The following is a 24,588-nucleotide window of genomic DNA, read 5'->3' as shown; positions in this document are numbered from 1 at the left end:
GTCAGTCAGCCCAGTATTATTCCGATCTACAGATGGGAAATGATGTGCATGACTTGCTGATGGTAACACACACAAGTATCTGAATTTGCCTTATGTATTTTTTTCTGTTAAATCCCGCATCTTTGCATAAACACTGCTACATTTCAGCTAGGTTAGGATGAATTTGTCATGGCTGTTTTACCATTCAGCAATGCTTCTGTGCGTTCGAGATACAGAAGTCTCAATATCAATTGGATGGTAACGCAGTCCCCTCAGCTCCAAAGTTTCATCCAGTGCTCCAACAACATACAGTGCATCATGGCGCTCTAGAGAGGAGAGATGGGAAACGGAGCGTATGCATACTATGAAAACAGGCAATGGCAGACAATAAATGGAGCTTAGGTAAAACAAAGTGTCTCTTGTATCCAGAGTCGTGGATCACGACTTATTTGCTGTGTAGTATGAAAGAAAACTCGTCACCTTCCTTTAAAAGATAAAGACTGATTTCTGCCATACCTCCGCTGGCAGCTGTGAGCTCTGTCCGACGAACAAAGCCAAGGTATCCAGTCCGAGCCCAAAGTGTCTGAGCAGCATCGCCAAAGCTCAGACGAGTGTTGAAATGATCAGCTTGAAGGGTTTCGTTGTCATAGATGGTGTAGTAGCCACTGGCCGTGTGGGGACTATTCACCCAAATCTGTAGGGGAAGTGGAAACCCAGTCAGATCCACACACTACGAAACCAGAGCATCTGTTGAGTACTTAAATGAGCAGATAATAAACTGGAAAAAGAAGGTTCTCTTTTTATCTAAGATTTTCCAGTTCCAAAAATGTTTTGCATTTAGCTCAAACCTCCAAATATCCTACAGAATCTTAAAAATGTGTCTTGCAGAACTACTCTCCTAATAACTGTAAGCTGAGGATTAACTCAGTAAATAAATTGCAGATTTTTATAACATGAGAAGTCTAAAAATTGACAATAATCTATCAACACAGATCAAACATACCGGTGTGTAATCAAGATAAGGAAAGCAAAATGTAATTTATAAATTAGACTATTTGGAAGCCAGTTATGCAAGATTTAGAGTGGAATAAGCCTTCCTTTCTAGTAGGCTTTTTCTTTAAAGTTGTCAGTAAAATAACACACCCAAATTCTGAACACTCAAGCAGTAATTCAGCTTAAAAAGGCCTGCAAGTATTACTGCTCACAAACTGTCATCCGCAACTTACAGAACAGAACGAAGACAGCTCTAGAAGCAGACAACAGGAGAAGCCACCCAAAGAGCGAAATCTGCGCTTACCTCCCCAAGATGAGAATCTCCAAGAGGCCCTTTTGTCTCAGGATTAACAATGACTACTTTGACTCCAGGTAAAATCTAAAGATCAGAAGAAGGAATATGCAATCTGTATACGAATTATCTTCATGCACAACTGAAAATATAAAGGCTGTTCATTTACCTCCGGAAAGGCATGATTTCACCCACAGAGAGTACAAACAGGTATAAAACACGCTAGGACACGTACACTGAGTATGCTAATGGCATGAGTGTATTTCATGACTCAAGAGCCACGTAGGTAAGGGATCCTAGGCCTGTAAACGTTGCTAGAGCTTGATTTTGAAGAATTCAATGTTAAGAACTGCCAGGAAGCATCTTTCTGTTAATCCATTTAAAGCAGGGAGTGAGAGCTACACTAAGTTTCCAATACATGCTGATTCCAAGGGTAGGACAGCAGACACTTTTGATGTGGTTTATTTACTGTAGCAGAACCAATTCTCCCAATTGTTTCAGCAAAGCATGCTCCTAAATCAACAGGTACTGTATTACACGTCAAACTTTCCCAAGGAACAGTGTAACCAACTATCACCTCTTACGCTATGCCACAAGACTACCTCTGCTAGCTACACATCTACACCATAAGGGGCAGAAAAAGGAAAGCGTGGTCATCAGATGCTGCGTGCCACGCCTCTAGGCACTACCGTGAAATTACCTTTCCAGATTCTGAAAGCAGCAGGCTTTGTGGAGCTCCCCTTTCCACCAGACGTACTCTGAAGGTAAAGAAAAGGGGGGAAAAAGCGCTGAAATCTAGTGAGAGGTGTGATAGCTCAGTACCATTAACACGTTTTTATATAGTTATTAAATAAGTTTAAGTAAGCTTACTGTACCTGTCATGTCTCAAGGATTTCAGATCTACATACACCGTGGTGGGATCAGGTCCAGATGTTCCCTGAAGAGTTAACATTTTTTAAAAAAATTAATGTATCTACAGAAGTCAGGGTAACTTCTGCTTGAGCTCATAAACGTTTCCAGGGGTTTCTTACTGGCAGCAAAATTCATATTCACATTTTCCCACCTTTGCAGCTGCACTAAGGGAAACACTTCAGTAAAGTGGCTATTTTGTCTCTACGCCAAGCGTAGCACCAGCATGGGACACATCTTTGGGGAGGGGGGAGCTGCTATGGGGACAGCCCAAGCACTCTCAGCTATGAACCCCGGGGCAACTGGAGTCATTGTTTATGTGGAAATAAAGAGTTCTCTAATGTCATGTTTCAGTTGTTTTGAGCATCTGAGATATAATCTGGCAGCTGAAAACAAGAAAAGCTGCTTCAATCTTCTGCCAGCTGTTCACTACAAAGCAGATGTTGGGCTACGCTAACGATGCCAAAGCGTGTGCACATCGGGAAGTTTGCCGATTCAGAACACAACGGGATCTGGACATCTGATGCCAGTGACAACAGACGCACTAGAAAGCGCCGATGTTACCTGCAGGCAGATAGCAACGTTGACTCTTGAGCCGAAGGTGGTGCTCACAGCACGAGACGACAGGCCGATGTCTTTGAAGAGTTTGGAGAAGGAATGAGTGAGAGAAACTCGCGGCCGTTCCTCTGCAACTACCACACAAGTGCGGACACAAGACAGATTAATTCCTCGTGCCTGGAAAAAACACAAACGAGTGCAAAGGACCGTATGTATTAATTCCTCTGCCACGCTGCACCAAGATCCGTCCCCTCACAAGAACTGACATTTGCTTTTTATCCCTGGAAATCACTTGGGAAAAATGCAGGACAAACCCTGTTCGTGTGTTCAAGTTATTTCCTCTTTTCAGCTTCTATTTGTAATTATAAAATGTGTCTGCCCAGAGCCTAGAATTACTGCTAGAATAAAATATGCATTAACCGTGCTTGTTCCTCTGCTACAGAACATAGCATCGCCTGCTTCTGCAGTGCTTTTCAGCTAAGATTACATCTGCTGTTTACTATTTATATAGATGGAAACCAAACCAAGTGACAGTAAAATCATTTGCGGGGATTAAACCAAGTCTTCAACAAAACCAGGACCACAATGCGTTACTATTTCTAGACATGATCATGAACGCACTGAACAGCACCAGCCAGTTGTTCAACTCTGTGCTTTATGCTAGCTGGTGACACACCCCAAAGCAGACACCTTCACAACTGTGCCACCACCAGAACAAGACTGATCCTTCCTCTCATAGATGGAGTGCGCTATTTCAGTAAACCCCATGCAAAAAGCCACCTCAAGCATTTTAAGTAGCTTTTTTTTTTTTCTCCTTCCTCTCATCTCCAGGGAGAACATACCTCTATTTAGCACATTGCCTCACATGTGTGCTTTACATCATGTGCTGGTCTGAGCCTTCACTGCAGACTGTTATATAAGCAATTCTCCTGCATAGCATTTTCTGCTGCTGGCATCCTCTCCTTAGGGTTTGCCCAGCAGTCTCTGACACTCGCTGGCAACGTGCTGCCTACACTGCAATACATCTGCCCTTCTCCATTTCAATCCTTTTAATTTTCTGGGGCTGTAAATGTGTTGGTTTTTTTTTTTTTTGCTTTTGCTCTTTGAGCAAGCTCTGGACTGGGGACTTGTGCACCATGAAAACTGTTGTACTTAACAATGGCATCACTTCGCTTTACTATCACAGCTTCCTTAATTTATGTAACATAACATTGAGGAACCATTTCTTACCTTTAACATTTCAACTTGGTTTCCAAGTCCCTTTGTGCACAGTTCCATGACTGAATAGGAACAGAAAGTGTCCCTTATTTTATACTGGCTGACAGTAGATAACCAGAGAAAAAGATTGGATTCCAGCTCCATAGGAGGAATTAAAATTGACTGGTGTCCAGAATACACGCTGTGAAGAACATTAAGGAAGAAAATATCTTTGTGTAGCATGTAGTTATCTTTAGATTAATATTTACTGTATGTTACATTCCTGCTAGACCAAAAGCAGGTTGTGGGACTCTGCATCTGAGGCGAATTGATAATAGCTCCATTGCCCACCTTCTGTAGCAACATTGCTTTAAAAATACAACTTACTGTACAAGAATAACAATTTATACACACACAAATGTGCACACACACTTTCAGAGTGAAGGAAGAGGACTGGCTCGACCACACAGTTTACAGAACAAAAACTCCCTTACTGCAACATATAATCACGGAAGAAAGGGAAAAGAAACATTCTGGAGCCAGTAATATTTGGCAGCACAAATACGCATAATCAAAGACAAATTCTCCCCTTACTGTAAATTAGTCATTTTGGTAATGTCAACATAATCTGTCTGTAATTACACCAGATAAAGATGTGGACTGCCATTTCCCATTTATAACCAGCCAAGAGTTAATCTTTTCCTTTTTCTTCTCAAAAGTCATACCTGCAAAGGCACCAGAGCACAAAACCTAGTCCACAATAGGGGTCAAGACAAATTGCAATCTGCCGAGAGGAGTACAGCTCACACTGAAGCTTGATTGCCCTGCAAAGGCCACTCACTGCTGCGTGGGACATCTGCAACGCAAGAGACAAAGAAACTGTGCTGAAATTCGAGGACATCAAAATAGGACGTCATCAAGACAGGTAGGTAAGAATAGACATAGGTTTGCGCTGATAACCGTTCTCCATAAACTATGCTTCTTATTAGTTTATCTTCTGTAGCAGAGGCAGAGCACTGCAGAACCCTCTGAGCCATAGTAAACCAGAAAAAAGTGATACCAATAGCGATTGCTTAAAAGCTTCAGGCATCTCAGACTCCGAACACAGCTGATCATTAACGACAGTTCAAGGTTTTAATTTTTTTAGTTTCTTATCCTCTTCTGTCAATTGAATTCCTGTTCTGCGCTTGCTGGGGGGAAGCAGAAGTTCACAGCTATGCTGCTCGCATCACTCGCCGCTGCCCTAACAGGCAGCTCTCCAGTGGGAGGCAGCAGCAGAATTCCTGATGCCCACTGTAGAGACCCTACTACACTGCAGAACTAATTCTTCAGCACAAAGGTACTGCATTGTCTGCAGCGAATCCATTGCTTTATTGGATGAGAAGCATGGTCCTTATTAAAGCTGCAACAGCCAGCTTTGGTGGAGGTCGAGGAGAGATGGTTCAGAATATCAGTCAAAGACAATACACTAAAACCCGCCTCCCCTAAAATCATTTTACTGTACCTTTACTCCTGTAAGCATGCCTGTTGTGGAAACGCTAAAATCTAGATATGCTAACATTTCAGGCGTAGGTGGCTTGTAGATCTGAGACAGCCGCTTCCTGGGCAAGTCATCTGTACAAGAAGGGAACAAACATGGTTAATTTTTGATTACTGAACTGATATTTGAAAGAACACAACTTTCAAAAAGCCCAAGATGGATGATAACACTTTCTATTAATTCTCTTTCCAAAGGAGACAAACCAGCACATGACAAGACTCTTGCCGAAGTTGCCATGTAGAAAATTATTTAATTCTCAGGAAAAGGGAGAAAAGACTAACTCGCTCTTGTCTTAAGGAAATTAACAGTTGTCTGGAACGTGGCTTTTCAGTGAAATTATTTTCCATGCATAGCTCAACAAATGCAGAAGAGATGTCAGTAAACAAGGTCAGACCTAGCTTATATCTTGGACAGTTTTTCTACAAATTCAAACAAATTCTTAAGAGCCATCCAGTTATCGTCTGAAATGGGGGACAGTCCCTCTGGAAGCCAATGGCAATGCCTACACAGAACTTCAAAAAGTGTTTTAGCCCATGGACCGCACCTGTGTCAATGATGGTTGGCCAGGTTTTCACATCTACAGCAGCAGCTGCCTCTCTGGATTTCAGCAGTCTCATTAAGGTCTGAGTTGTGAGAATACAGGCAGCTTTGCTGACCTAAGAAGAGAAATACGTACTAAAAAACCAGACAAAAGCATGTCCCAGTGGCATTGCCATTGCAGGATCCAATGTTCATAGAGTGTATTTCACCATCTGTAGCCAGCTTCCCTCAGCAAACGTGCATTAATTTCTTTAGCTTTTGCAACACTCTGCTTTCTACTCTTCCTTCATTAAAACCCCAAACACAGGCTAAAATGCAAATAACCATGTCAGGACCTTTAGAGCAGGTGAGAATATTACACAGTCTACATCTAGCCTTCTCTCCATGGTTATAATGGGGAGGCACCGTCTCCTGGTTACTGGGCTTGGAAAGTAAATAACAGCAGGATCTGCACTTGCCCAGCAGTAAGGAGCATCCACGTGACATTTTAAGTGCTAACATCACATTAGTATCTCTCAGAAACCACCTGTTTCATAGCAATTTGTCTTGCCACATAAGGAGAGGTGGTTCTCTCAATTTATGAATGAAACCACTGTCCTTCAGTTATAAGATGTGCTTCAATCGCTGCTGTCCTGTAAACAGCATGGGAGTCTGGACAGCTGTGTTAACCACTCGAGTCCGAGAGGCTGAAGCATGAGCGCTCCAGCCGTGCTCTCAGCTCCAGCCCCGTTACTCACTTCCACGATCATTCGCACAGTGGGCAGAGTAGCAGTGAGGCTCTGAGCATGAGGTGGTCTCACGGTCACGGGGACGCAGCCAGCATACAAACAGCCATAGAACGCGGTGATTAGCTCAATGCCTGCAAGGACACGACAGGCTGTAGTGTAGGACACTGGTGGATGGACATCCTGCTGATGCCAGCCTTTCCCCTGAGTATTTTTTCTCCAAGCTTCAGTTACAATTTCGGTTAGAAGGAGGTACGCACACACTAGTCACTTCCACAGCACACATGTGTAACATAAACAGTTCGAAAACTGAGGGCAGCACAAGGAAGCTAAGAAAGCTTGGGACAGGGGACTGGGAAAGTAGAGAAGACCAACCACACAGACAACCATATCCATCTAATAGGAAAAGAATGTCCGAAGTGTAAAATGACTCAGAAGTCAGTCAGGATAAAACAGAATTGTCTGGCAGGGCAAGTACACACACCAGAGAGCACCTCCCACTAGCAGTGAGCGTCTTCCACACGCCGAGTGATTAAGCTGTGTGCTACCAGCCACAGCAGGCAGACCGCGCTTCCCACCGTTCCCAGCCCACCGCTGCAGAAGAGGCACCCAAGAGTCTGATGAAGTGCCCATTTTCTGCACAGCTGAAGGTGATGGCACCATTCTCTACGAGAAGCCACCTTGCCATTTCTCATAGCAAACTGGATGAAAAGCTGCCCACTGGTAACGTGACTTCAGACGAACAAGATCTGAACAGACCAGCAGCTGAGGAGTCTCTGGTAGGGTGACCAGCGCAATTCTCCAGCACATGCAGAGCGGTCACAAGTTTCTAATAACTTTGCAGTGAACGCATCATACTAGGTGATCTTTGATAACTACAGAAGTCTTGAAGTTTTTATTCTAAATATTACGACACAGGAAGATCTAGCCAAGAATGAGAAGGTACAAACTGGCTTTTCCAAAAGTCGAGAGAATCGAAGTTCGAGTCCTGATGCTGCCAGACATTAGGACAGCCCTCTCCGGAGTCAAAACTAGATCAGTGAGTTCTGCAGTCGCTAAGGTATCGCTCTCTCAATGATCTCTCCTATATTTCCAGATCTCAATGAGATTTCAAACAAAGACCATGCTGCCTTTCCACAGTGGGATCCAGTCATTATTAAAGTTTGCTTACCAGGAGGATAAAGAAGCACCACATTGTCTCCTGCATTGAGATGTCCTTTGTCACACAGAACTGATGCAATTCTCTCAGCTTTTTTGTGCAACTGAAGGCAGGTGGCTGTGCACACAGTGGTTCCCTTGAAAGGAGACAAAAATGTTCTAAACAAGGCCTGGCACAACACATGTGTCAGTAAAATGGCTGCTGCTGGAAAAAAAAAACAAAACAAAATACAAACTTGCTTGCTAGCATCAGTCTACAGCTACTGGTTATCTATACCTATAGGCTGCTGGCATTTCCTGAGCCATTTATCCACTACAATATGAAAAAGACAGAGATGGAGTTAGATCTGCTCTAGAAAATTCTACCTTCCAGGGAGTCAGTTCAGGTCTTCTTGCACCAGAACCTTGCCAGAATATACTCAACAGGGATACACCATTAAATAATACAGGAACCAGTGGGACCTACGAACACGCTCAGTTTTAAAACGAAGCACTGAACCATGACAGTCATTTAGATGAAGTGACCTATAGGCTCGAAGGTTCAAATTTTAAGCTACAAATCCATGGGCAAAATCCTACACAGAGACTAACAGATGACATTGGACTGGGCAAAAGATTTTAAACAGAGTCTCAAACTTGTGCTGAATAACATGCTGTGGACCTTAAAAAAAACAACAACTCAGCACTGACTGTACCTTGGCATTTAACAAAAGGAAGAGTGGGTGGTCAGGACTTGCTTGAGCTCTCCACTGTAACACCTCTGTCAGGAACTGGTGCTGAAACAAAGGGGCAGGAATTAAATACCAGTGCTTCTACTTCACAGGCAGTACTTTAGTCCACTTCATGTTGCTGCTTTGCATTCTGCTGTAGGGTAAATTCTTTACCCACTCTCTAGCTGTAACAAATACTGATTTACCTTTTTAACTAAATCATTGTCTTCTATCTGACCAAGATCTCTTCCAGAGGCTTGAGCTATACGCTTCCCAGCAACCAGGTTCCCCACCATCACAGAGGCAGGGCCAACACCTGTTGACAAAGAACAGCCACATGAAATCTGGACTTTTAATGCAAATGGGAAGGAGCTGGCCTAGAACTGCAACTGCAGGACAGCAAAGGTACAAAGATTCTCTGTGGGATCCCACTGCTCCTGGGCACGGGTGGAAGAAGAGAGGTAAATGAAACCTCACTGACAGAGTTCAGAAGGCACTGCTAGTCTTTTATTCATCAGTAGAGAGAATCCCAAAGGTAGGAATCAAAATTCTTGATGGACACATGCAAAGAGAGGCTCAAACATGTCCCAGCCACAGACCACAAGACAAGCTCTGGTCCCCAGCAAGTAGGACTCTCAGTGTCGGAGGCATCACAGGGCTTCCTAGGCCTGAGATTGCGAACTTCAGTTCATTAACGCTAAACAAAAGGGGCTTGTGTTACCTGGTTGTTTCTGCCTGGGTTTTGGCAAGTTCGTCACACACGTGTGTGGGCACATGAGGATGTTGCACGGATGTAGAGAGCCCTCCAGAAAGTGCTGTTTAGTTTGAGAGATATGGATCCCTCCCAACGGAGTTTTTGGCAACGTGTTGGCTGGCACAAGAGCAAGGCAATATACACCCACTTGGTGAATGCTGTCAATTGCCTAGAGAAAGGAAAGATGGTCACTTGAATTCTTGGTACTACTGGAGAGTGTCTACTGCTACTGGCCGCACTGACATACTGCAAGAGAAATCCCTGCATTTATAAGGTACTGGAGGAGCAAGTCAGTCTCTGTCATTCCATTTCACCCCTGCAACATCAGCGAGCCCTATGGTAAGAGTTAAGTGCTTGTTAGCAGCCCTGCCTTTACAGTCCACTTCATATACAAGAAAGCCTTTTTTAAATCTTTCATGACCAAAATCCCAAAATACACACAGTTGCTTGATGAATCATATGATTTTGATCTCAGGATTTTATCCATCTGCCTCCTCTCAGCCGTCACACACTGTTCCTTTTTGTCTGCCTCAGTGTTCAGGCACCTAATACATTATTCAGATCACCAGGTACTTCCCTGCTTTTTCTCACCAGTTTGCATACTTCACAACCTGAAACATCATTTCCAAGAATGATACACATGCAGTGCAGGCAGCTCAGAGTTAAGTATTTGCTACTCATTCTGCTTTCTTAGGACTACACTCATTCAGCTGTTTTAACCTTTCTCTGCTTACTGTCTCCCTGCTGAAAATGCATGCCCAAAGATAACGGTGGCTTTAAAGCATAACTTTGAGCAGCAGCATCATCCAAGACTAAAAGCAGAACTCCCAAGCTCAAGCACGAGATCGGCTTTGCAGTGCTGAGAAGCAACTGTGTCCCTCTACACAGCCATCTTGCTAGCATAATGCTGCCCACTTCGTCCGAGCCTATGCTATTCTGTGTTGCAGCCGCTTTCCCAGGACCTTCAGGACATAACAGAACAGCTTGCACACAGCAGATGTACCCAGCTTGTGACCCTGTAAAAATACCTTGTGCCAACAGGGATCAGGAGCCTGTGCTCTTTCCATCTGGGGCATGCTGATGGCCTCTGATCTGCCCACACACTGAAAAACTGCACAAACTCACCTCGTCCACATATGCAAGTGGGCTTACCTGCAGCACTCGACTCATCCACTGAAAACTGTCCTCTTCAGATGCATCTGGCCTCTGCTCTGCAACCACCACAATCCTCTCATCATAGAAGACAGACACCGAGAACACAGCAATCCTAAGGAAAAGGGGAGAGCCACATTGGCACAAATTCCAGTTTTACTCCTTGGGAATAGGAAGCCAAGGAAACAGGCTAAAGACAGAACTCATAAAAAAACCCCAAGGGGTGAAGACAGAGAAAAACTATGTCACAATTAAAATCAAGTCAAAAAGGAAAGACTTTGTGAAATATGTAAGGGATTAATTCCACAGTCTAATTTCTACATAGCATAGTGCCCTGTCCTCTCAATCTGCTATCACATTTCTGTTCCAACCTGTGGCAAATCACCAATGCAACAAAAGATTTAGAAGTGTCTCCATGATGTAGGGGGCTTAAAATCTCCTGTTAAGTCTTACCAGACATGAGCTCCAACCCTGCCTGAGGATCTAGAAAATTATATCCACAACTGCTAGATAAAATTAAGTATCTTTGGACATTAATGAAACTCTTCCTTGCTGCAGAGCATCAGCCAGCAGCTAACTGCTACAGAGACTTAAAAGTAAATTCTACAGAGACAGAGAATTAAATTCTCCATGTGGCTGACATCTCTTGTTACTTGATTCCTTCCCCCAAAGTACACAGACTTGATGAAAAGTCAGACAGGATAGTGGGGAAAACAGACCTGTGCTGGGCAGGATCAGGCCAATTACTGTCTAAACCAAAACCACATTTACTTTAAGTGAGCTACCTAAACAAAACAGTTTTGGAGGAGAAATCGAAGATCACACTACAGATCCTGTTTCATTATATTACATGCAGAAGCTTATGGGGAGGGGGGCAAGGTTTATTTTGCTAACCTTCCTCTGTAAACTGTTTTTATTGACTCTACTGCCAATCCAGTCGCCACAATGTCATCGGCATTATGTCTACGGCCGCTAACTGTCAGCAATCCATCCATTTTTCCAACCACAAACACCAAACTGCCCTGAAAGATAAAGAGGTATCTGTAAGTAACTTATATAAAGCAAATACTGAAATGTCTTTGATGACTTGCATGTTTCTTAACTACAGCTAGATCAATGGGATTTGTATAAAACATGCTTTCTTTCTTTTTAAGTTACATCATTTATGACTAAACCAGGAAAAGCATTCCAGCCACTCAGTGAGCCAAGACGCTCCAGCACAGATAGCAGAACTGCCATATAAAAAGCTTCTCAAGCTTGGTTTTAGAAGAATTAGCAATCTAAAAACGTAACAAGCAACACAGTAAGCCACTGTAATGACAACATGCTGGAAAAGTAAGGTACCTACTGGCTCAGGCAAATCCATTAAATTTAAACTGTCTTATCAACAGCAAGCTATCCTTACACATACTTCTGTACCCAAATGCTTTTCTTTTAAACATTGAAGGCTGTTAGCATTAAGAAAAGAATATAGGAATGCAAGCTCAAAAACTAAATTACGTACAGGTCCAACAAACCCCAGCAAGCCGGAACGGACAAATGGCACATCACCCACTGGAGAGCCAGTTGAGTTCACAGGGATAACCTGCAACAGAAGGGACGACGCTGGAGGCAAAGTGGATTTGCCCGAGAACAGAGAAACATTCCCCACATCAAGAACTGCATTATATGCGAGTGAGGTGGTGAGGAGGTGTGGGGGGAATCTTTGGTACAGTTATTGTTTTAGCACTGTGGGAGACCTTTATGAAAGCGGAGCACTGAAAGTATCTGAAAAAACAACATTAAGTTGCAAACCAAAGAGATTATACAAGGCTATCAGTTCTGCACAGGAAGCGGGGAAAGCAAGCTGCATTCCACTATACATACCTCAAATGTATTCTTTGTCACCCCCGACAGCCCATAATACATCATTCCTCCTGCTCTGGAGCTAACACAGATTTCACCAATCTCATCTGTTTTACAAAGCTGAGGTGGTCCATCAGGTTTCACTATACACATCATTCCTAGGACAAATTACGCATTGTTAAAATTAGTCCCCAAGATTCACCTTGTCTAAGAACTGACGCATTTAACCGATGGAGATGTGGCAACGCAGTATGGGGACCGCCTGACCTCCCCCAAAGCTGAGGCTGAACATCAGAGCGAACACTGACCGGTTCTTTTTCTAAAACATCCCAGACCATTCACTAAAAGGTCTTATAGCAGACTCCTGCATATTTTTACCTCCTGGCATCACATGGCCAACATCCTGGACAGTGAGAGCAGAGTTTTTATCTTCAGTGTTGACACGAATCACACCAAAACTCAGCCCATTCATGGACAGGATGGCTCTTCCAGGCAAATGTGCCCCGGGGACCCCAGGCCTTCGAAAGACACAAAATCAATACACTAAATCAGGCATACAGGCTATCATTAGACTCAGATAAAATATTGCAGCAACAGAAACATGCGTGTGTCAGCCTCACTTCTTTGCATAACAAATTTAAAACTGTGAGATGGCAGCAGGGATTGCCTCCCAGAAGAGCCACATTGATCAATAAGTACGAAACTGTGTTCTTGGGCAAGTACCACTCTTCTTCTAGCTCTTTAGCTTACCCCATATCAAAAGCAGCTCCCAGGACAGATGATTACAGGGCTATTTATTACAGAAGGCAGCAATGGACAGAAACAGACTATGAAAATGACTGTCCAAAGCGGTATCAAATTTAATCTCAGATTCAAGAATATCACACTAGCTGTGCAGTAGTAGCTTTATCCTACTCCAGAGTAGGAGAAAGCAGTGCACAGTTCTTACAGGCACTGAACTGTCACACACCTTGGAGCAAAAAAAGCACTCGTATCTCAGGAGAAATGTTTAACAACTTCTCTACTTGAATACCTGAGCACACGCAGTAAATGTCAGTGGAGCTCATTACACGCTTAAGTCAACTATGACCAACCGATGTGTGAACAAACCTCAGCCTGGCTCACTAAATCTAGCAAACAGACTGCAATGCTCTATGTCCATTACCTCCGTATTGCAATAGTCATCGCTTCTGGAGATGTGGCACATGGACAAATTGCCTCTGGTTTAAGCCCATGGCTCTGAAACAAGCTCAGGAAGGCATCGCATGAGGAAACAGACCCTGGAAAGAAAGAAAATATGCCACTACGACTTTACATAATTTGATTTAAAAAACTGTCTGTAAAATAACCTAGAAATAAGCACAGTGTATTTGCAGAGTATATATACTGTATCACTTCTAAAAACTCCAGGTAGCATCTTCCAAGCTACAGAGGAGCTTAAGCGACTACTGAATGTGACCTGAACAGGCGCATTCTCTTGCACAAGTCTGCTTCTCTCCCCCACTTTGATTCAGAGTTGTTACACGCTCACAGTACAACAACAGGCTTAAAATACTTTCCAAACCTCCAACCATTAGCACACATGTATAGGGTCTGTTTCCCTGAAGCACGCATAATCAAAACAGGTCTAACGGTATTCCAAGTATCCCTTCCGGCTGGTGCCATCTAGACAAACATTCTTTAAGCCTTTTCACTAACAGCACTCCTTGCAGATTTTTCTGGGGATTTTTTCCCCCTTCAACGTTCTTCTTAAAAGCCTTTATTTTATCCCCTGTGAGCAATTTAAAACCAATCTCCCTGTGTCTACCAGAACTGTTTTACATACATTTTTACATAAGAGCTCCCCATTCAACTCTCCTGTTTCTTACCTTGCAGTATCTTTCACAACTCATACTCAAAGGATGAACGCACAGAAAACCCCTTGCCCTGGCGCTAAAGTACCACAATCCACAGCTCTCTGTTACCAGACAGCTGCCCTAACTGAAATCATCTCAGAAGTATCTACAAAGTAAGTTAAGCTTGAGCCTGTGAGACAAGCAGCTGAGAAACCTCTCTCCCAAAACGAGAACGATGTGCATACTCACAAGGATTTGCACCATCAGTTACAATCAGCATGCGCAGAGAACTCAAACTGACATCTCTTTGGTCTCGATGGGCCATCATGGCCCAGTGCAAGTCTCGACACTTGACTAAAGCAACTTTTGCTGCAAACCAACACAAAAAAAACATATAAGGACAAATAAAAGCTTTCTATGAGTCATTGTCACATGAATACACACTCCAAAACTCCCAAATGAGAAAATTCTCACTAAAGCAAGCAAGCCTAAATTAATTGAGCCTGCAGTAACAGCAAACCCCAACATAAAATAGCATCTGCTGTGGGATACAGGCCATTTGCCCACCACCTGAGCCAGGGTCTGTCACTGTTGCAGCCCCTTCTCCAAAATGCATAAATCATTATCACCATCTGAACGTCCTCAGTGAGGACTGGGGATCAATGGATCTTGCTGCGCCCAATTCTTTTCTTGGTTTCACAAAAGGCATTGGCTTCAAGTAGACAGGTCAGAGGTCCCCATCAAGTTGGCTGACATTCACATGGCATCAGGACTTTGTGCATATTTAGAAACAAATTAGAGTTTTAACCCTTGTGATTTGTCATGAAAGGGCAAGAAGACAGGCTCTTAAAGCATTTGAGATTTTAATGCCCCTCATTTACTTATCCTGAGAACTTCAAGCTAAAGTTGTGGAATGTACACAGTTACCTTTGTGGGCATGAACTCTCTGCACCCATGAGAGTGGACAGGTTTTCATCACAGAATAGGGCACACTGATAGTATGCAGTTTGTTCATTACATTCTGAAAAGCAGAACACGATTTTTAAAAAAGAGCTCACAAAACCTGTTACGAAATAGAAACAGGAGTCACCCTCACTCCCATTACCCCCCACCCCACCATGAATTCATGTGAGTTTACTGAGGATGCTTCCACACTTCCTCCAGGGAACTGCAGATCTATCATGGAGAGAAATGGTTGACTTGATAGGTAATGGTCCTCAACCATCTCCTCAAAGGCTGCAGTTATAAGGAGTTATGGAGTGCTTCAGAAAGTCCTCACAGGCTCAACTCACCATTAGAATGCCATGCCACAACCCTGCATCCTTCTTAAAATCCAAAACATTCACTATCGTTTCACCTGAAAAAAGAAAGTTGTAGTTTTGAAGTGAAATATCCCAGGACAGCTGTGACCACTATTTATGCTAGAATCTGCATATATTTGACCCTGTCATTTGAATCTGTCAGATCTGCTCCAAGAGGTATACATGCAGCAAGCAAGTTCAGAGCCTTTTTTGACTGATTATGTGTTTCACTAGTCAGAGCTCCTTGTTATGCAAAATAACATAACTGAACATCAATTTAAGATAAGGAACATATCCCAGAAAGTCGCAAGAAAATTACATTCCAGCCTGTAATGTACATCAGTAGAAAGAAAGGGTCTTAACCTCATTATGCATGAACAGTAGCAGGGGAAGAAAGGAGAGAACGTCATTCAAGCACTGACTCCCAGCAGCAATGGAAATTAAAGCAATGGCTTGTGAAAGACAAACCCTGCATTTTGAAGTACTATCACACAGAGCTCTAAAAATAAAGTTTCAGTCATGGATATATAAATTAGCTTGATTTATGAAGCAGACCAGACTAAAAACACATCCGACAGCAGAAGTCTCTGTACTCCCACCAGCAATTTCCAATCTCCATTTCTGGATTAGCCAGAAAGCCTCACGCAACTAGGACAGAATCAGTTTATGCAAGAGGTGCTTTGATATTTACACACAGAATGAAGAACAAAAGTTTGGAAAGACATTTTAATGGGCGAGAGGGAGACTGCAGCTCACTGGAAAATGCTCCCCTTTTGATTCATCAGAACAGACTTGTTAACTTTATAGATATAATGCAAATCCCACATTTTATTCCTCTTCACTATGGCAGTGAAAATGATGTAGCTTTGAACGGAAAAGATTACACTTCTTCACTTTTGGGGGAGAATTAATCTGCACTTTTTTCTTTTACCCCCCCAACTCGCCCTTTTCTTGAGTAGATACGATTGTGTGTTGGTTACTCACAGACAGCTGATAAAAATATCAGTGGCAACCATTGAAAATTATGTTGCTGAGCCTTCATTCCTTTTGACGTTTCTGTGACATCACCTACCTTCAGAATAGTTGCAGGCCTGAGACAAGGCTTGACAGTGAGATAGCATGGCAAGCCGAGACACTGTAACACCCATAACACTGCCCTCTTTGCTCGTCTTGTACTACAGAAGAGAAAAAAAAGTCAGGGTGTGACTCTGGATCCCACATATGAAGGAAATTAAATCAAGTTTTGTTTCTCTAAAGATGCTGAGACTAAAATAAAGTACCTGCTTTTAGAAAGGTATCGGCAAGGTTCACTACCGAACAGACAGTTATTCGGGTAGCAAACATGTTCAGGTAACTCCAAAGAGATGCGAGATAAAGACAGCAACTGAATGCGTTTGTGTTTATTTCACTATCACTACTTCTCACAACACCTCTTCCTGCTCCCACCAGTAAACTGAAAAGCCAAGTTGTAACTTTAGAATAGCCAAATTACTGTTACTACTTAAACCACTGCAGTTCTTAGAAGGTGCCTTACCGAGGTGTAGAAATGAAAATAAGCTCTGCAAGGAAGAACAGAAAATTCAAAACGCTGTTGGCTTAAGTCATTTCAGAAATCTGTGTTATCAAGTATCCTATCTCAGAGAGCTCAGTTGTCTCAATTACTAGTTTTCTGGAATAAGAACAGTGTTCTCCAATCCATTTCGAGCAGCGCTGAAGGCCACAAAGGTATTCAAAACTAAAATAAGCTTCACAGCAGGTTGTACACAGTGAAAAGACTGTTTCAGTGGCTATATGCTGGGAAGTTTAAGGTAGCGAGGTGAAAGTATTATCCCTCTGGTAATTAGAACATTAAATTCAGCTCACAGAAACTACTTTCTATTCCCCATTCACTACTTACCTCAATATATGCTGGCTCAGTTCCTGCAGCTGAGATGTTGGGCTGCCAGTCCTTAGGAGATTTGGAGAGATATTTTGAATCTGTCACAACCCATTTGAGTCTAGGCCAACCTAGAGCCAAAATTAAAGTGGAATATTAATATCAGTTTATTTATTGAGGGATTTATATTCTGCAAGAATACACTAAACCCCCATCATTTGTCCAAGTTCAGTTATACAAGCAAAATACCAAGCCAAGCCAAGCTACTAGCCAGAAGGTTCATCTTGTTTCTCATCAGGGAGTTCAGTGGGCATCAAGGCACTTCCTCTGCTCCGGAAAGATCCCTGCAGTATTTCTAAATATAGCTTGTTGTATCATTAATAAAACTGCTTTTGAACCTGCCAAATGCCACTGAAGGGATCTGAGGACAACCCTGGCTGGTAAGGTGGATTCATCGTGACTTCCAGAACAAAAGAGCAATTCTGTCAGACACATGGATCGATCTACACCATACGCATAAAACCTACAACAGTTAAGTGATGCCATCAGAAAAGCTGCTCCCCAAAACGCATTCAGACTTCTCATAACTACTCTCAGACAGTTCAACTATAGCAAAAGCACAATCAAAAGCAAATATATAATTGATCTAACCTTTAAACTGCACAATTTCTCCATTTTGGGTTTTTGGAAGCCCTTTCAGACAAACTTCAGTGGTGAGGGCCAAAGCAATACCACAGCTTCCCAGCAGAAAACCAATCTGCTGACCACCAGCATCCTGAGGGAAGAGAGGGGAAAAAAGTCATTCCTGTTTACAGGTGACATCAGTCAGCTTTCCCCTTACCAAAATCCAACGGTTGGTAATGCTCTGGTACCTGACTGGTAACATTATGGATCACATTAGGAGTAAAATGAAGAGACAACCCATGCCCACAATCACTCTACCGTTTGGCGCCTACATCCAATGTCTGGCAATGGTTTGAAATTCAAAGGACAACCACTGTCTGGCAGGGATGAATAAAACCGCTTCAAAGCTTACATAATAACAACACATTTTGCAACATGATACAGATCCAACACAAAGGCCTGCTGGGTGAAAATGGAGACATACCTACAAGCCAATGAAAATCCACCGGAAAATGATAAGCCATCACAAAAATGCAGAAGGGCTACTTAATCTTCTGCATAGCAAGCCCGCTCTTTTCAATTACTTTGGTTCAAAAATCAAACAATTATCTAACTGGGGACAGATTGCAGAGAAATTTCGTGATTCTCAAAGGGAACCCTTTATACATAAAACAAATATTACATTGGCAAGACTAAAATGCATTGGATGTGCAATCCACAGAAAACAAGTGCTCATGCCCAGCACCTAAGCATCAAGCGTACACCATTTATATTCATTAATGGAAGCCCAGATGCTTCAAAGAGGAATCATGAGGCAAAAAAGCAAAACGTATGATTATACTGAAATAACAAGGGCTCTCTTTCCCCAGGAACTAATTTCTGTTGCACAACGATAAAAACACTGCAATGATGTAGCTCACCAAGAAATCTGATTGGGCAAACACTGGGAGAAGTTTTAATTTTGTATTTGGTTGCTTTAGCAGTTGTCACGTTGCAGACAAATGAAAGCAAAGCTGACTCCCATAGCATTACCAGGCTAGCTTACCATTTCATTACCACCTCTCTTGCCATATGTTGCCATTATCCTGTTGCTTTTGATTCCTCTTACGAAATCTATAGTTTTAGACAGTCCTTGACATGGCAATAACATGGCAATATTGCAAAAATTCTGGTAAGGGTAAAGAAAATGCTTCGTTGGGCAAAGAATTTATGAAAAGTGCCTAGAAGCCTTCAGAAACATTTAGCATCTTCCATCTCCAGCAAAGTCAAAAGACTGGCAGATGCTAAGCATAGCTGGAAATGAGACCCCCTTCGCATCGATCAGAGGGCAGATTCACAATATTATCTGTACGGTAAAAACTATTTGCAATAGCAGAATGAATACTACAGCATTTAGGTGAATCGACCATTTCCAGCTACTCAGCACAGCTCTCTGGTCAATATATTTTTCCATTTTTATACAGCTCTTCCAGGTTCACAAAGGTCTTGCGCATTGCGTTGATACAGAGCTGCTAAGGCAGCAGCTGGATGCTGTGAAACACTTTCAGAGGTTGATGGTCTGACTTGGTTTTCATCCCACATCAGCCAATCATTCCCCTAAGTCTCATCAACGTTACCTTTCTGGTAAGAGGTACCTCTATAGGCACTGGTATGACTTCTGCGAGGAGACAGCCGTAAAATGCCACCATAAACATCACTGGGTCATTGTTGGGATAAACAAGGGCTACCTACAATTCACAAAAATGTTTTGTTAGTTGAAATACAAGGACAAATTGCAAAGTTCAGATCTATAGTGACTAAAAGTCAAAAAACTTTGTGCTATTTCACGTTCTACCACAGCATTTTTCACCAGGCACCTTTAAGCACTCTTTGTTCCATGGAATAGCTGGTATGTGCATGAGTTCCTCAAGCAGTAATGTCAGCATTCCCTGTGTGCCCATACACATGAAGACGCACACACAGCCAAAACAGAGATCTAAAACTCTGTATTACTCTCAGAGGTGCAATGCTCTTCCTTAGACGTATTTCAAAGTCTGTAGCCAAGAAGTTAGTTACAGAGCAGCCAGCAGGACTGAAAAAATCAAAAAAGTTTCTTTCCCGAATAGCCTGTCCCTGGGATAAGAGTCTTGCTACTAAAAGAGTAAGATTTTGGTGTCTGTGGTAAGTTACAGCCCCCCAAAACCCTCTTTTTTATTTCAGAGGGAGAACCAGACAGTCCCAAACTCATTACCCTATCTCCAGGTTTTAACACGGGTTCATTTTTGGTCCCCAGTTTATTAAGCAGTGTGTAGGCCAGCTTGAGACTTCTGCTCCACAATTTGCCTAGAACACAAAGAAGAGAGACTTGCACAACTCTAAATCAACCCAGCACACAAAAGAATATTTCAATTCTTGACTGCTTTTACCGTCTACAGCCACGTCCTCTGCTCCCATTACACTGCTTTGTCCATAAAGCTCTCAAAACCCAGGAAGGTATTTGCAGCCACACTCCGACCAACAGCCCCGTGCTCTATCCACTACTGCTCCTTCGGAGCAGATTAGCCATGGAAGCTAGGGCTCAACTCACCATACGTGAGGGTATAAACTGGTTTTCCTGTAACATCCAACGCTGTCAGACAGGGGCATTTAGCTTGTGTGGTTCCCCAGCGCTGCAGAGCTGCTTCTAAGGCAGGAGGCCAGTTGCAAACAACTCCCAGGGGTTCTCCCTTCACAGGTGTCATCTGGCGTCCCTCGGGCTTGGGCTGATTTGGGTCAGGCTGTGGAACTGAAGAAAATTCAACAATGTTTCCGGTTCATCTTTGCCCATTTGTTACCAGACAGTTAAGCTGGAAAGATGCACTGAAAACAAATGCTTTTCCTCATCACCTTTAGGCATAACAAGTCCTATCACATTTCATTTCCTAGTAAAGCCCTACACAAAACAAAACATCACCATGAACACAGTCTTCTCCTAAGGTGCTATTAAAAGGCATTCAGTTCAACAGCGAGGAAAGTAACACAGAACTGGAGAAAAGACAAACAATTTTATGAAATAAGGTTGTAACGATATTAGCAGTAAAGACAACCCCTTCTGGGAAATTAATTAAAGTAGCCTAAGCATATTAAGGAGTTTTAAATATCTATTTAAATATTTTTGTTCATAAGTTGTAGTTATTGTAAGAAGTTTATTGTTGAGGAGGCCACTCAAATCTCAGCGAATTACTTCAAATAATGGTTTCATATCAGACTATTCATGAAGACTACTGCTAGCTGCAAATAGCAAATCAGAGTCAACTTCATAAACAACGGCATAAATTGAACAGTGTGCGTGTGTGCTTATAAGAAACGATTAATAAAAAACATTAATTGGTGCCATTACCTTCCACAATTTCTTCAAAATCATCCACAAAGAATTCTTTCAGGGGTGGCCTTTTAGGTCTTTTCAATGTGTTAAGCAACTGCTGAATTTTTGTGGAGACTCTACTATTCACAGGAACACCTGGAGGAAAAGATTTTCTCTAATAAAAGTGTTCACCATCTCTATCAACACTTACATCTCGCCTCCTTCCACCAAGGATGCTTCTTGTGGTGTGCCCACTCATTCAACTACTGGCTTCCATTACTAAAAGCTTGTGCCAATGCAGGACGACATTAGTAAGCATTATACCAGCTCTGTGTTAATTCAGTGGTCAGAAAACACTAGTAACAGAAACTCATTTTTAAAGCATTTACTCCCCTCCAAAGCCTGATTCCCACCTGTCTCTGACACACCGCACTTGCTGCAGAACACAGCCTACAGATCTGCGCCTGCCGGCAGCATCGCTCACCGGCAGGGTGAGACCGCCAGCAGAGGGGGGACACAGCAAGGCCAGAAGCAGCAATGCGACCCCCCTCCACAAAGGCTTATGCCAACCAGCTTAGTGCTAGTATTATCAGCTTCATGGAAACTTAACTATAGTTAAGAATTAAACTATTTCATTCGTCTTACCTTTCCCTTTGGGGATTCTAGGACAAAAGCTTTTAAAAACAATTAGCCTACCTACGCACGTGTAGTTTTTTTTCTTAAAAGCGGTAGAGAAAAGCCTCTTCTCTCTCCCATGATTTTTTCCAGTTCAGTATGTAGTAGGTAACTGCTGCCGCATGGGAATGTGTTAATGCCAATGGCGTAACTGTGGCATGGGAATGTGTTCATGCAGATGCCATAACCACTTCAAATTTGTGAAACGCTTAAATGGGATAAACTTCAGTCACATGATTTATTCTCTCAACTCATGTTCTTCCTTAACACCATTCTAATTTCTGGGTACTCTGAAAGGTTTCATACCATCAGCAGTATCCATGAGACTAGACCGATTAGATCCCTTGTGCATGCCTTTCACGATCCCTGAAGGAGGAAGGTCAATCGCTGCTGGGCGTGCTGAGGAAGAGGAGGTAGTTGCTGTGACATCTGGGGGAACTGAGAAATTTTCTAAAAAAAAGTGAGAAAATTGAGATGTCAATTAACATATACCTTTTGTTATGAGATGGAACAAGCAAAGTGTTAGTTACCTGTTACCAACAATCTTAAGAATTTAATGGGTTGAATGTATGGGAGCTCTTATTAATGGTAAACACATCACTTCCTAAATATTAAGTACCTCTAGGAGGTGCACATTATCTGTTCTGGAAAACAGAAAATGAAGGCACAAATGAGTGGCTTTGTCCTTGCCAGGAAAGCGGTTCACCAAAACAAAATTCCTATTCTTGGTCTCTAACCTTCAAATCAAGCTAAATCTCTTGACCTTCAGCACTGGGAAAAGAAAAAAAAAAAAGTTTGAGACCACACGAGCTCTGAAACAGTCAAAGCCCCAGAGCAAAAACTTACATCACCTATGCAGTAATCTCGCTTGCTAGAATTCTACTATTTAACATTTTTGTCAGTAAGGGCTTTCTAAAACAAAACACACGGTAGGCTATTGACTAAAGCAGGTCAGCAAAAAATCATGTTGGGTTTAAATTTCTTCCAGTTCAGTGGCTAAACAGTAAGAGCCTGTCCAACAGTTAAATAATAAACTTAAAATCTAACGAACAGAGTGAGCTGGGTCTTAGTTTTGCTTTAAGCTGCAAGACACTGTTCTGCTTTTCAGATGAGTTTGTAAGCTTCAAAACTTGCAAGTAACTCTGCATACTTCAGTAACCCTCTATTAGCTTTCTCTTAAATAAGCGAATTTTTGCTTACTTGGGATTTCTCATGCAACACAGTAGGTTCAATCATCTGATAGGGCAAGAATATTCTATTCAAGCTTTATAGAACCAGCAACTGTTGCTTACGAAGGAAAAAACCACAACATTTTCGAAACTGTACGTTGGCCTGCACAGACAGACTCTGAAGGAAGTCAGATACTGAATAATTCACAGAAAGATTTTTGCGGTTGCTTCTCTGTGTGCCTCTTTCTACGGAGAAAAAACACCTACTACTGCATACCTTTGGAGATATGGTGGCAAGGGATATTTCTCGTGTATTGAACTTCTAAGATCACTAGGAAGGACCTAGATTTTGTACAACTCCAAACATCTGCAGGACTTTTTATTGCTCTCTAAAGAGATGTATAAAATTGCATGTGTGACAGTCCCTATGCATTTAAATTAGGTGTTAACACAGGATGACAGTGGCATCTACATGGCAAATACAATTCCAATAAAGATTTAAAACTTCTATTTTGCATAAAATACTAAATATATTAGATAGTAGTTATTCTGTAGGTAAAAATCTAGATTACCTTAATTCATTACAAAAGGTAAACGTGGCTTTCTGTATGCTCCAATTTAAAACAGCCTTTCTGCTTCAAAGACACATTAATTATATTGACTACTTTTTATAGGCAATTTCCCCAGTTTTCCATTTCAGAAAACAACTTGCATCTCAGGAAATAAACAAATAAAAATAACAGCAATAAAAAAAAAAAAAGTCAAACAGTTAAGAACACCAGCACTTCTATGCACTGCTTGCCCCAAACAAGTTAAGCAAAAGCAGAGAGCACACAAAATACAGACATCTCCTAAGATGCAGTAATATCCTTAACAGCAGATAAAAAAAGACAAACATACACAGAGCAAAAACAAACTTTGCAATTTCATACAGAAGCATCAGCAGCAAGGAGCACCTCAGAGCCTCAAAAAACTGAGCCTGGAGTATCCAGATCTGTAGATTTTGCTCCATCTTCTCAATACCTGGATGCTCTGATTATTTCTCAGACTAGTCATGAAAGATCTGTGCTAAATCTTTACTCTGCTATAATCATTGTTTTTAATGAGATGCTCATTTGTTCACATATGTGGCTGGTTCTTTTTCTTTTCTTTTACTCTAACACAAACAATAAACTATTTGGGCTTAGAGCAAAACAAGAATGTTAAAACACAGCATTTCCCCCACTCAATAGGCGAAGACACCCCTATGGTATTCATCAGGACACAGATACCAAACGCTACTTGCATACAGCAGCTCTGTACACACCGTAGCTTCAAATAGTTGTAGACATAAGCAACATAGTATACAGAACGAAAGTCATGCCTACTGCACCTGTCAATACTGTCATCGCACCCTGGAGTCTTTTCTACTTTGAAAAGCTCCTGCTCCCCACT

General features: G+C 42.2%; 1 protein-coding gene across 3 annotated transcripts in view; it reads right to left on the bottom strand.

Moving 5' to 3' along the window:
* The window catches only part of DIP2B (disco interacting protein 2 homolog B), a 70,013-nt gene that overhangs the window by 4,338 nt on the left and 41,087 nt on the right, over positions 1 to 24,588 (bottom strand). For 2 of the 3 annotated variants that reach the window (XM_075445633.1, XM_075445635.1), the window contains 32 exons: positions 22,292 to 22,435; positions 21,347 to 21,466; positions 20,555 to 20,752; positions 20,219 to 20,310; positions 19,605 to 19,715; positions 18,016 to 18,139; positions 17,386 to 17,495; positions 16,561 to 16,663; positions 15,480 to 15,544; positions 15,115 to 15,208; positions 14,437 to 14,556; positions 13,518 to 13,632; positions 12,731 to 12,870; positions 12,374 to 12,510; positions 12,012 to 12,092; positions 11,402 to 11,529; positions 10,508 to 10,622; positions 9,323 to 9,524; positions 8,808 to 8,917; positions 8,587 to 8,667; positions 7,905 to 8,028; positions 6,746 to 6,867; positions 6,013 to 6,124; positions 5,433 to 5,542; positions 4,654 to 4,784; positions 3,962 to 4,130; positions 2,738 to 2,908; positions 2,140 to 2,201; positions 1,965 to 2,022; positions 1,277 to 1,351; positions 496 to 673; positions 182 to 305 (listed from right to left, as the gene is read on the bottom strand). In XM_075445633.1, the coding sequence (XP_075301748.1) occupies positions 182 to 305; positions 496 to 673; positions 1,277 to 1,351; positions 1,965 to 2,022; positions 2,140 to 2,201; positions 2,738 to 2,908; positions 3,962 to 4,130; positions 4,654 to 4,784; positions 5,433 to 5,542; positions 6,013 to 6,124; positions 6,746 to 6,867; positions 7,905 to 8,028; positions 8,587 to 8,667; positions 8,808 to 8,917; positions 9,323 to 9,524; positions 10,508 to 10,622; positions 11,402 to 11,529; positions 12,012 to 12,092; positions 12,374 to 12,510; positions 12,731 to 12,870; positions 13,518 to 13,632; positions 14,437 to 14,556; positions 15,115 to 15,208; positions 15,480 to 15,544; positions 16,561 to 16,663; positions 17,386 to 17,495; positions 18,016 to 18,139; positions 19,605 to 19,715; positions 20,219 to 20,310; positions 20,555 to 20,752; positions 21,347 to 21,466; positions 22,292 to 22,435 (3,826 nt within the window). The remainder of the gene's footprint in view (positions 1 to 181; positions 306 to 495; positions 674 to 1,276; positions 1,352 to 1,964; positions 2,023 to 2,139; positions 2,202 to 2,737; positions 2,909 to 3,961; positions 4,131 to 4,653; positions 4,785 to 5,432; positions 5,543 to 6,012; positions 6,125 to 6,745; positions 6,868 to 7,904; positions 8,029 to 8,586; positions 8,668 to 8,807; positions 8,918 to 9,322; positions 9,525 to 10,507; positions 10,623 to 11,401; positions 11,530 to 12,011; positions 12,093 to 12,373; positions 12,511 to 12,730; positions 12,871 to 13,517; positions 13,633 to 14,436; positions 14,557 to 15,114; positions 15,209 to 15,479; positions 15,545 to 16,560; positions 16,664 to 17,385; positions 17,496 to 18,015; positions 18,140 to 19,604; positions 19,716 to 20,218; positions 20,311 to 20,554; positions 20,753 to 21,346; positions 21,467 to 22,291; positions 22,436 to 24,588) is intronic. The other variant, XM_075445634.1, reaches the window with a different exon arrangement.

The sequence above is a fragment of the Opisthocomus hoazin genome, chromosome 32 (genome assembly GCF_030867145.1).
Source record: "Opisthocomus hoazin isolate bOpiHoa1 chromosome 32, bOpiHoa1.hap1, whole genome shotgun sequence".
Taxonomy (NCBI): Eukaryota; Metazoa; Chordata; class Aves; order Opisthocomiformes; family Opisthocomidae; genus Opisthocomus; species Opisthocomus hoazin.
This window is presented reverse-complemented; position numbering and strand designations above follow the sequence as displayed.